This window comes from Formica exsecta, unplaced genomic scaffold (assembly GCF_003651465.1).
Source record: "Formica exsecta isolate Colony F162 unplaced genomic scaffold, ASM365146v1 scaffold1097, whole genome shotgun sequence".
In the NCBI taxonomy this organism is placed as follows: domain Eukaryota; kingdom Metazoa; phylum Arthropoda; class Insecta; order Hymenoptera; family Formicidae; genus Formica; species Formica exsecta.
The window spans coordinates 4654-17325 of NW_021848436.1; the positions used below are offsets into that span (position 1 = coordinate 4654).

General features: G+C 30.3%; 1 protein-coding gene across 1 annotated transcript in view; it reads left to right on the plus strand.

The window, feature by feature from the left end:
- The window catches only part of LOC115235366 (fatty acid synthase-like), a 14438-nt gene extending 4235 nt beyond the window's left edge, over nucleotides 1–10203 (plus strand). Inside the window, 13 exon segments of the mRNA XM_029807106.1 lie at nucleotides 847–1312; nucleotides 1354–1393; nucleotides 1555–1859; nucleotides 2985–3386; nucleotides 3490–4505; nucleotides 4637–4881; nucleotides 5142–5835; nucleotides 7009–7207; nucleotides 7210–7797; nucleotides 8350–8825; nucleotides 8953–9216; nucleotides 9749–9997; nucleotides 10068–10203. Of these exon segments, the coding sequence (XP_029662966.1) occupies nucleotides 847–1312; nucleotides 1354–1393; nucleotides 1555–1859; nucleotides 2985–3386; nucleotides 3490–4505; nucleotides 4637–4881; nucleotides 5142–5835; nucleotides 7009–7207; nucleotides 7210–7797; nucleotides 8350–8825; nucleotides 8953–9216; nucleotides 9749–9997; nucleotides 10068–10160 (5037 nt within the window). The 3' untranslated portion in view covers nucleotides 10161–10203.
- Nucleotides 10204–12672: the final 2469 nt, after the last annotated feature.

Here is a 12672-nt window from a genome sequence, read left to right on the forward strand (position 1 = left end):
CCTACAAAAACGTTTTTTAAAATGTTTCTAAAATTTTTTGTTACTGGATTATCGCGGATTAAATAAAAAATGAGCATTTGATCTTTAATTGCTCATAACTCCGTTAAAAATCATCGTACCGCAATTAAAAAAACAGATTCTTAAAGCTGAAACTTTGCTCTATCGAATGGTATAAATGTAGACATGATGCAAATAGATGAAAATAACGTAAAAATTAGCGATTTTTCCCTGTTTCATTTTGACCCAGAAAACAATTGTCTAGAACAACAACAAATATTTATTCTTAACGTTTTTTTGTACTTTTAAGTATCCTGCATCTAAAAAAAATTTACCGAATAACTATGAAATTTTTTTTATAGTGGCCACTATGGTTTTATGGGGCAAAACGTACAAAAAATTGTGAAGTTGCTTAATTTTAATAGTAAAAAAAGAAAAAAATGGAAAATAAAGTTTAATTAACAATAAGAATATTCTTTTTTAATGCACTGATAGTATATTATCTTTGCTAAGTGTCAAGAAGAACAAAAAAAAATTGTTTAGTCTTTTTTTACCGAGAGTTGGAAAAATACCGCTGACGTTAACATTATCCAAAGCGTATCACAAGGAGATCAGCTTTTTTCAAATTTTGGTAAAAAAGAAAAATTAAAATTTTTTTTTGAAAATTGACATTTTAAGCTTTGAAATCCTTTTTTGGATTTTAATTTCGTTCATTTTTAACGAAGTTATAGTTCTGAATTTTGCCTATTTTTAAAGAAAAGTTAAGTGTTCCTCTAATTTTTGTGAAGAGTTTATATACTTATAATTATATTGAATTTTAAATAAATGATAAAATTTATTTCTATTCAGAATGACAATATTTCTATAAAAGAAATTTCCTTCGGACGTATACCTTTTCATAGTCGTTACGTCGAGCCCGCAAGAATTAAACTTTTGGAGTACATGAATCAAATATTGCCACAACAAGCGTATCCAAGCTCAAAATGGTTGAGTGTGTCGAATGAGTCTTATGAATGGTTCAGCGCATTTCCAAAGTCAAGTTTAGCAGAATATTATACAAATCATTTGCTAGACCCGGTATTATTCTCAGAAACTTTACGTTTTATTCCAAACGATGCAGTGACGATTGAGATAGCGCCACATGACATTCTACAATACATTCTTAATGATTCCTTAGAGACAACAGTGACAAATGTCGCGTTATACAAATTCTCTCACAAATCGAATATTGAAATATTTTTACACGGAATTGGAAAACTTTATAATGCAGGATTACAGCCGCAAATCGCAAATTTATATCCAGAAGTTAAGTTTCCTGTAAGTCGTGAAGTTAAGTTTGAACTGAAGTTAAGTTTCCTGTAAGTCGTGGTACACCGATGATTTCTCATCTTATAAGGTAAATTCTGTTTAATGTAACACAAGATTCTTCAGTTATGTTCGCTATAGAAAAATAGTGGAATTTTATAAAGCAGAATATTAAATTGCATTATTTTTAACGATGATAAAAACGCAAACTAATATTCTATACATTGTTGAATTAATGACATTTTTTTGCAGATGGGATCATTCCAAAGATTGGTATACATACCGTTATATCGGACAAAAAACAATCGACAAAGGAGAAGTAATTGTCACTATTAATTTGTTAGATGAAGAATTTATATATATGAGTGGACATGTCATTAATGGAGAAAATTTATTTCCGATTATGGGATATCTTTTACTTATATGGCAGATGATCAGCTGGTTGAAAAAACAAGATTACTTCGATATACCAATTGTATTTGAAGATATCAATTTTCTACGCTCTATAATATTATCAAAACAAAGTCCTGTCGATTTAGTTCTTATGATGCAAAAAGGTAATTTATACTATAATTAAGTTATTAAACTTATTAAATTATTACCATAATTAAATTAATCATACAAATTAGATATACAAGAAAAATGAAAAATTTTTCCATAAAACACAAATAAGAGATAAGATTGTATAACATATGAATTGAGAAAAGATTTATATCCAATAAACAGGATTAGATAGCAACTAGTTAAACAGTTAAAAGTTAATTTAAAAAGTTGAAAAGTTAATAACTTTTAATTTAATTTAGTTAATTTTAAACGTATTAAACTTTAACTTAGGCCCAGTTCCACAACTTAATCTGCCATATTAAAAAATTTATAAATGGGAAAGTAGTTTAAATTGAAGGAATTTCATTATATCTATGATTAATTGGAGGATAGGAATTTAATCATTCTAGTGAGGAATTAAAAAAAAATAAATTTATAATTATTCGCTTAGATGATAGAGCCTCTCAAATTAAAAATATTAGAAAAATTACGTATCATGGAGAATAATATCAATTGATGAATTAGAAAGTATTACACCAGTTAATCCTCCTATAGTGAATAAAAAAATAAATTACGCTGATGTCCGATGTATCCAATCGGACGTCGTACATCGAACATCAGATGCAATGTGAATCTTCCATTAACGAGTTAAACTCCGGTTAAAGTAAATTGTGGAACCAAGCCTTAAACTAGTTATTTTTAAATGCATTAACATTAACTTATTAAACTAACTCTTTTTATACAAATTAAAACAATTCATCAATTAAAGTCGTGTGAAAATGGTTGATCATAATGCGAATATTTTATTTGTCGTACAACAAGTTTATCAGATGTGTCGATTCACTGTTGGATAGAGATAAACATTTAACTTTAATAAATTAATATTTTGTTAACTTAACTTTAACTGAGTTAATTTTTGTTTAAGTAATTTTTAACGTAAACTTAATTAATTTTTGGGTCATTAACTTTAAACTTAACTTATAATCAGTCAAAAAAAAAAAAATTTACCCAACCCTATCAATAAATAAATCGTTAGAACAATCTGTCAATAGAGTGACCGCAGATTTGAGCAGAAAATGCACTATTAGAACTGCGTTATAAGCTACATTCACAAGAAATCGATATCTATATTTTTACAGGTAGTAGCAAATTCGAAATAATCGAAGGAAGCAATGCTGTTGTTACTGGAACAATACGAATTCCAAATAATATTGAAGACGAAAAAATATGTACTACGTTTATTGATCGAAATGACAATGATGAAGAGGAAATGAATACGAAAGATATCTATAAAGAATTGAAGCTTCGTGGTTATCAATATACCGGCGAATTTCGTGGACTGAAAAGCGCGTCAATTAGGGGAAAGAATGGTCATATTGCCTGGACTGACAACTGGACAACATTTATGGATAACATGTTACAGATGATGATTTTAGGACTGGATTCGAGAAGTCTCTTCGTACCAACAAGAATTCGTAAAGTAGTAATCGATCCAAAATCTCATATAGAACAAATTGAAAAGCTTCCAAATGAAGAAAAACGTATGTTTACAGTAATATAAATGAGCACAATATTTAACCCGATATTATTTTTCTAAAAATATACATATAAAATATGCGCTATTGCTATTGTATTATATTGCAGAAGTCCTTGTACAAAATTATAAGCATTTAGATGCTTTGATATCCGGAGGAATTGAAATAAGCGGCGTCGTGACTACAGCTATATCTCGCCAACAAAGAGAGATCAATCCCGTTCTTGAAGAGTACAAGTTTGTTGCTCATAGGGATCTAGATATAATGTTCTTAGAAGATATAACAAGAATGTCGGTGCATCTTGCGCTCGAGTGTTACAATATGATAAACGTAAAAATAATCGAATTTGTGGAGGATAGCGATCAAGTGATGCCGGAGAATTTAAATTGTTTATTTGTGAATAAAGTTCTAGATGATTTACCGCAAATTCAATCCGATATCAAACTGGTGGCAACACACGGACGATTCAAAGATATCGCCTTGCCTAACAATGTTTCTACAATTGAATTTGATAAACTGTCAAAAAATGAAAATTGTTTGATGATCATAGGTTTCAGAATTTTAACAAAAAATAAAAACAAATTATATGAACAATTATTATCTGTCATACTGCCTGAGGGATTTCTTCTAACATTGGAAGAGTTGGATGTTAGCTATGACTACTCATGTCTGGATAAGTATGGATTAAAAGTAATTTTGGAGAAACGCACCAACGATAAGACAATTATATTATTAAGAAAAATACACGATATTAAGAATAGTCAACAGATCGTGTATATAAATAATTATGAATTCTCATGGATAGACAGGCTTAAATCATTCATGAACGTAGAAAATGAAACTACAAGGATTATAGTCGTTGCAGAAGGGGACTTCGAATGCGGACTAATCGGCCTTGTAAATTGTTTGCGAAAAGAACCGGGCGGTAAAATGATTAAAGGTGTATTTATTCAAGATAAAGATGCGCCTACTTTTTCATTGCAAGAATCATTGTACATGAGGCAACTACAGCTGGATTTACCCATCAATGTTATACGTTCCGGTAAAATTTGGGGTTCTTACAGGTATTTTCCATTACCATTACTAAAACCAAAACTCGTGCAGAGTGCTTATGTTTCTCAAATGGTATGTTAAGAAGATTCGGTATTTAGGAAAAATTATGATAATGCTTTGTGATACTTTTATTTATTGATTAAGTAATAATTTACTGTAATTTTAATAAGATTAAAATAATTCATTATGTTTATTTATTTTAGGTGCGAGGTGATTTAAGTACTCTTTGTTGGCTGCAAAACAGGATATCTTTGGTCAATAATGATGAAGAAAATCTGATAAGAATAGTCTATGCGTCCATCAATTTTAAAGACGTCATGATAGCTAGCGGTAAACTCTTTTCGACTTCCGCGGCATCTTTTGAACAAAATAATAGTTCTTTAATTGGAATAGAATTTGTTGGTTTTAATAAAAATGGACAAAGAATAATGGGAATGTGTTCAAATGGGTAAGATAGTGATACGCACACAGAATCTCAATTAATATATTTTTAGTAAATAAACTGTTAATTTTAGTAAATAAAATAATTTTTTTATATTTAAATTAAAGAAGTGTTTAATGAAGTAAAAAAATGAAAGAATTGTTATATTTCGCATGTTTTTTTTACTTTCCTATATAAAGAATATCATTCAAAATAAAAAAAACTTTATTAATGTAACTTTAATATAATAAATAATAGATTTTTTTTTTCTAAATTACTATTTTTAGTGGATTCGCAAATATTTGCGTAGCTGACAAAACACTTAGTTGGATCATACCTGACGAGTGGACAATGGAAGACGCCGCGACGGTTCCATGTGCATATAGTACATGCTATTACGCTTTGCATTTGAGAGGTAAAATGAAGAAAGGCGAGAAAGTGTTAATTCATTCTGGTACGGGAAGTGTTGGTCAGGCAGCAATTTACCTTGCACTTGACGAAGGTTGCGAAGTATTTACAACAGTTGGAAATGTCGAGAAACGACACTTTATAAGAAAAATATTTCCTTCTATTCCTGAGGATCATATCGGAAACTCTCGAGACATGAGTTTTGAACAAATGATTATCCAGAAGACGAAAGGTCGCGGAGTGGATATCGTACTGAATTCTTTAGCTGGAGAAAAACTGCAAGCATCCATCCGTTGCTTAGCAAAAAGTGGTCGTTTCCTCGAAATTGGAATGTTTGATATGATTTCTAATAATCCTTTAGAAATATCTGTATTCTCAAGAGGCATTAGTTTTTACGGTATAAAATTGGATAAATTATTTAGTGCGAAACAAGAGAACAAAGTAATATTATCGAATAAAATAATAGAAGGTATAAAGAAAAAGGCTATCAAACCGTTATGCAGAAAAGTTTTTGAAAGGGATGAAATAGAAACTGCGTTTAGATATATGACTACTGGAAAGCATATTGGCAAGGTATAATCATTTTTTAGTATATATAAAATGAAGGGAATAAGAAATTGAAATACTAAATATCTGAGTAAAAAATAGCGGGCTAATTAAGAGCCTGGCGCGGTAAATAATGTGCGAATATTTTTTTATATGTTTTTTGTTTATTATATAGATGTTTCGGTCCTAGTTTTGGACCATCTTCAGCAAATATTAATCGGTTTTTTAAAACATATGTAAAAATAACATGAAACATATATAAAAATAATTCGTGCATTATTTACCGCGTCAGGTTCTTAATTAAACCGCTGTTTTTTACTCAAATATTTAATATTAAAGCCTTTTATTTCAGACTTAAAATACTAATGTTCTTAAAAAAAAAAAATCTCGTAAAATGCACACAGTTTTCGTTTTCTTTATGTTATGTTCAATATTACATATAGGTAAATAAAAACTGTCCTCATTTTCTGTTTATTACACACACATGCTCACGCGCACCCACATCCGCACCCGAAACCGCACCAGCAACCGCACCCGCACGCACGCACGCACGCACGCACGCACGCACGCACGCACGCACGCGCGCAAATCAAACCGCTGGAATATTTCAGAGCCCTTAAGTTTAAGACAAAAATGTTTCAGACAAAAGTTGTTTGATATTGAGGAGGTCATCTGATGGTGATCTTTATTTGACCTAGGATCAAAGTCCAGAGGGTTATTTCAAAGTCAACTTTATTTTTATAAATAAAACCCCCTATTTTTTATTGTATATTCTTATAATCCTTTTTGAGACTTTTTCAAAACACTATAATAAAGAATGAATAAATAATAATATTTTTTTATTAAGTATTTTTCGAGTTATTTTATATCTTGATTTGACATATTTTGACATAAAAAATAAAATATTTCGTAAAATATTTAGTTTTCGATAATCTTACCGTAATACTTTTATACACAGAATAATGAGATGAATCAATTGGTGTAAAAAACACAAATAATTGTTTTTAAAAAATACATTATAAATAACTGCATAGTTTTTTAAAAAACGATTATTTTCTTTATATCAATTGATTTGTCTCATTACTTTGTAAAAAAGTATTACGGTATTTCTGTAGAAAAATATTACGGTAAGATTATCGAAAATTATATATATATATCAAAATATATTACAATATTGTATTAATTCAATATTATTTTCAGGTAATAATAAAAATTCATGAAAAAGATGAACCCTTGAATGCGCCTATACTTGCACATCCCCGGTATTACTGTCTGGAACACAAATGCTACATCGTTTTAGGTGGTCTAGGTGGTTTTGGTCTGGAATTAATTAATTGGTTGATTTTACGTGGTGCAAAAAATGTAATAGTGACTTCACGAACTGGGATAAAGAGCGGCAAATTGTTACAGCTGCTTCAGCTACAGATACTTTGAGATATAAAGACTGTGAATCTATATTAAAATTTGCCGAAGAACAAGGTCCTGTGGATGCAATATTTAATCTCGCAGTTGTATTGAAAGACGGCTTATTCAAGAATCAATCTCCACAAACATTTGAAGAATCTTTCATGTCAAAGGCATGGATGACAAAAAAGATGGACGAATTATCGAGAATAATTTGCACTCAACTTCGACATTTTGTCGTATTTTCTTCCGTTTCATGCGGAAGAGGTAACGTAGGCCAAACAAATTACGGAATGGCAAATTCCGTAATGGAAAGAATTTGTGAAAGAAGAATGAAAGAAGGTTTACATGGTTTGGCTATAGAGTGGGGCGCAATTGGTGAAGTTGGACTTGCCGCAGATATGCAAAAAGATGACAAAGAACTTGTTATTGGAGGTACGTTGCAACAAAGAATATCCTCTTGCTTGGACACATTAGAAGTATTTTTGCTACACGATCGATCAATCGTAAGTAGCATGATTGTTGCAGACAGAAAAAATTCTAGCCAAGCAATAAATCCACTTGAAGCGGTTACAAATATTATGGGTAAGTTTATAAGCAACTATAATATAAAAAAATTTGTGACACAACATTTATACGAACCCACTCGGCATGTAATATTTCTGATACATTGCTGCAATATTCCATTTGAAATATTACACCTTTCAACAATCTCTGAATGTTCTCTGGATACTCTCCGGATGTCCTCCGGAGAAGGTATGTTGTTAGGGACTAGTTACAAAAGGACTTTCTAAAAGATTTTAAAAATATTGCAAATGCAATATTTAAAAACACATGATGCAGGTACATTTCTAAAATATTTCGGATGCAAAGTTACAATGGAAACATAAATTAAATATTTCTGTACCATTTCCGAACATTACAATATTTCAGCAATATTACATGCCGAGTGGGAAGCAAATTTTTATTCAATAATGTTATTAAGAGTACATTATATTAATATAATAAAGTGCATTAAAGATATTACAAAAAAATGTAATATCTTTAATGCACTTCAATAATTGTTACATTGTTTTAAGATTAAGTCAAATATTATTATTTTTAAAATCACATCAAAATATTTTATTTTTAAAATAGGATTGAAAAATCTAAACATAATGACGCCAAACGTATTACTGACTGAGCTAGGTATGGATTCAATGATGGTGGTAGAAATTAAACAAACATTGGAGAAAGAATTTGATATTTTATTGACAGAACAAAATATTATAAATCTCAATCTTGCTGCACTAAGAAAAATGACAAATGCAACCGAGCAAGAAAATACGTACGATGCTACTGAAGCTGCTACAAATAATTTGGACGGTTTTAAAACATTGACACGAAAACTTAACGATACTGATTTCAGTCCAGATATTTATGTAGAACTCAATACAAAAATGAATATTGCTGGAAACAAAATATTTCTTATACCTGGAGTCGACGGATCTGCAAGCGTATATAAACGGATAGAATCGAAAATTAAATCTTTGGCGATGTGTTTGCAACACGGTGCATTTAATATGCCGAATGCTACTCGTTCAATAATGAAATCAGCAGCATATATTCTGCCTGTACGAAATTATAAGATAATCTATTTAAAATCTTTATTTAAATTGCTGTGTATTTAAACAATAATATTTGATTATACACACGCTTTTTTACATACTATCTCATATATGCTTATGTTTATTTTTTTAGTACATAATGGAGAAAATGGAAGATCAAAAAGAATTTTTAATAGTGGGTTATTCATTTGGATCCTTAATTGCCATTGAATTAGCAAGATTATTAGAAACTAAGAATTTCATTGGACGGTTAATACTTATAGATGGAGCTCCTGATTGGATGAAATTTTTGGTTGAAAAATTTTTTAATTATTCGCAATATACTTCGCAACAAGAACTACAAAATAACATTCTACTTCGTTAATTAAATATATATTTCGAATATGACAGCGAAATGGTTAGTCAATTACTAAAACCACTATTATGACTTTACTACGAAAATAGTTTACATAATTATGTTTACATACAATATATATGAAAGAGTATATAAAATATGATAATTTATTAAAGTATTTAAATCTAATTCTGAAAGTCTTATATGCACTTTAAAATAGTAAAATATCTTTAACGTAAAATATCTTTAACGTTTCATTGAATAATTAAAAATGATAATAATAACAGTACATAAGAATTATATAATATTTACAATGATTAAAATGTATTGTTTATTATTTGAGAATATATATAAAATGGGTATCATATTCAAAGAATTATTCTTGATTACAAATTATTGCTGATAATAGACAAAATAATTTAACTTACATAGTTCAAAAATAAAAAAAAAATAATTAAGCAATAGGAATACAGACATGGAGTATCTTCAGAATATGAAAATACAGTATAATCTTTCATATCACTGTCTCAATTTTAAATGTAGATTACAATTTTATTATTATTTATACAAAATACAATATTTACGTTATTTACAGGCTGCTCCAGAGCTGAATAAGTGCACTACATGGGAGGAGAAATTAGAACTACTTACTGCTCACTTTTCGAAGAAGAATGTATTAAGTGTTGAAAATCAAAAACTCTTATATACAACGATTTACGATCATATAATTGCTATACAAGATTATGATATATCTTCATTGCCACCCTTAAAATCATCTATAATACTATTAAAACCCACACTTAGGCCTATCACTTTTCCTGAAGAAGATTATGGTCTACATAAGGTAAAATTTTGATTAAAGTAACACATTTTATCATTTTTAAGATATTTCTTAAAAGAAAAATTATTTTTAGATTACTGAAAATGCAGTGCAAATTCATTACATGGAAGGTAGTCATATCACTATGATGGACAAAATAGCATCATTTATTAACGAAGCATTGTAAAATAAATAACTCTGTATCAATATTAAATGATTACTTAAAAAATATTTTTGAAGAAATTATATTGTGCATTTATGCTTTTAGTCTTTGTAAAAATCGCAAAATGGTAAAAAACTTCCCTACTCGGTCCAATCCGCTTTACCTGCATACGGTTATACGGTTATTACTGGACCTACAGCATGTTCATATATGTATATAAATAGAAGTATCTTTTATTGTGTTAAATAGTTTTAAGTACTTGTAGGAATTGAGTGGATATAACGTTCTAACACTATAATTCCGTGTATAATTCTCTATAAAAAAATCCTTGTGTACCAAAAAGTGCGTGTTCGGAGTCGAAATGTGTCGCAGATATTATTGCCGCTTTTCCGCGTGTTTGATTGGTTGTCGAGTTGCGCGGCGAGCTTTGCGATATGATGTGTTGTATTTACGCTTGCTTCACTCGTGTCGTTTGACAGTTTGACAGTTAAAAAAAATATAGTTAAAGTAAAAAAAGTTAAATATATTTAATTAATATATATAGAGAGAAAAAGGAAGAAGGAAAGACGAATGAGAGAGAAAGAGAGAGAGAGAGGGGGGAGGGGAGAGAGCGAGAGAGAGAGAGAGATAGAGAGAAAGAGATTGATTGATTGATTGATCTTTATTAGCTTTCTCAGCTATTTGTAATACAAATCTAGTTTACATTAATTACAATATACTTCTTTAACATTTGCTTAAACGGCACAATTTTTTCATTCCGCTTTATTTCAGCTGCCAAGGCGTTATACATTTTTACTCCTTCGTAAAACATACTCTTTTGCGCACTCCTTGTTCTGCGATTTTATTGCAATATCCCCAGTTTGTCGTGTTTATCTTTCACTCTCATTTCCCACTATTTCTAATCTATTTCTTAATTGCTCCGGTAACATGTTCCTTACAATTTTAAAAATAGATATACACACATTATAATATAGCCTCTGTTTTATGGACATAAACTGCAGCGCTTGCAGCATACGCTCCACTTTGATATGTCTATCACATTTCAATATGATCCTCATGGCCCGGTTTTGTGCTTTTTGCAATTTACTCAGCTGTGTTTCTCCCTATATCAATTAACAGCGTCGCACAATACTCAAAGTGAGGCGTTATAATTGTCTTATATACAATACATCTAGTGTATGCCAATATATAATTACCTATTCTATTCAAAAAACTCATTTTTTTCCCTATTTTCTTTAGCATATAATCACTGTGGTCCTTAAATCGTAGTCTATCGTCAATAAATATGCCTAGGTATTTCATTATTTCCACACGTTCAATCTCAGTTCCATCCAAACATTTCAATGTTATATTACCTCGCAGTTCTTTTCTTATACTTCTAACAATCATATATTTCGTTTTTCCTGCATTCATTTTTAACTTATTTATATTCATCCAGTCTTTTACTATAGTAAATGCTATATTCAGTTTACCCTCTAATTCCGCGCTGCTTTCTTCAGTTACATATATTAACGTATCATCTGCAAACATTTTCATACTACATCCTTTTGGACAGATTTTTATTATATCATTTATATATACTATAAATAACAAAGGTCCTAATACAGATCCTTGCGGTACTCCATATTCTGTGGTCATTAATTTAGACAATGTATTATTAAATTGAACCTGCTGTGTTCTATCCTTTAAATATGATTTTAACCATTCTATAACCATTCCTCTAATTTTATATTGATATAATTTCTCTAATAATTTTTCTCTATTTATTGTTTCAAAGGCTCGCTTAAAATCCATGAAAATTACCCCTACCATTTTTGCCTCACTAACTATCAATTTCCATTCATCAATGACTGTTTGAATGGCTGCTTCACATGAATACTGTTTTCTAAAGCCCGACTGATGTTCTGTTATAATACTGTTACGTCCGGTGGACTCCACGATTCTCTTCTTTCACGTAATATTAAACGCCTACGCTCTGGAACTCTTTGCACTATAAACAATAAACTAAAGGAATATCTAGCGGGCGAGACTAATATTTCAAAGCCTAAACCATGCGTGATAAATATTCGAACAAAGGCCCCCTAGAAGACCAAGAATTTTAAACAACAATTAAGAGATACTCGAACCGTGAGAAGGCTTGAAATCTAAACAGTGCGCATGCAAGAGACTAATAAATATATCAAATAATATTTTTTCTTGGAAGTCCTCTAGTGAAAAGGTGTGACGAGAAGAGTCTCGAATAAAGGCCCTTCTAAGAACTAGAGTGTTATCTTATTTATGTAACTATGATCCGCGACTGAAACTCGCGACATTCGACACTACGTGCTCGCCTGCTAGACCACCCTTGCGCGTTATCTGTTTAAGATAAAACTCAAGTGAACAATAAAACTGTCAACTTGGCCGATCATGGCGGACTCTCCAGTGGGCGAGACTTAATTTTTAAAAACAAAAGCCTACACCAATAGGCGCTAACTCTTGGACCTTCTTTTGGAAGGGAGACGCCCTCAACTCATGAGAGGGGCACCATTTTAAAGAC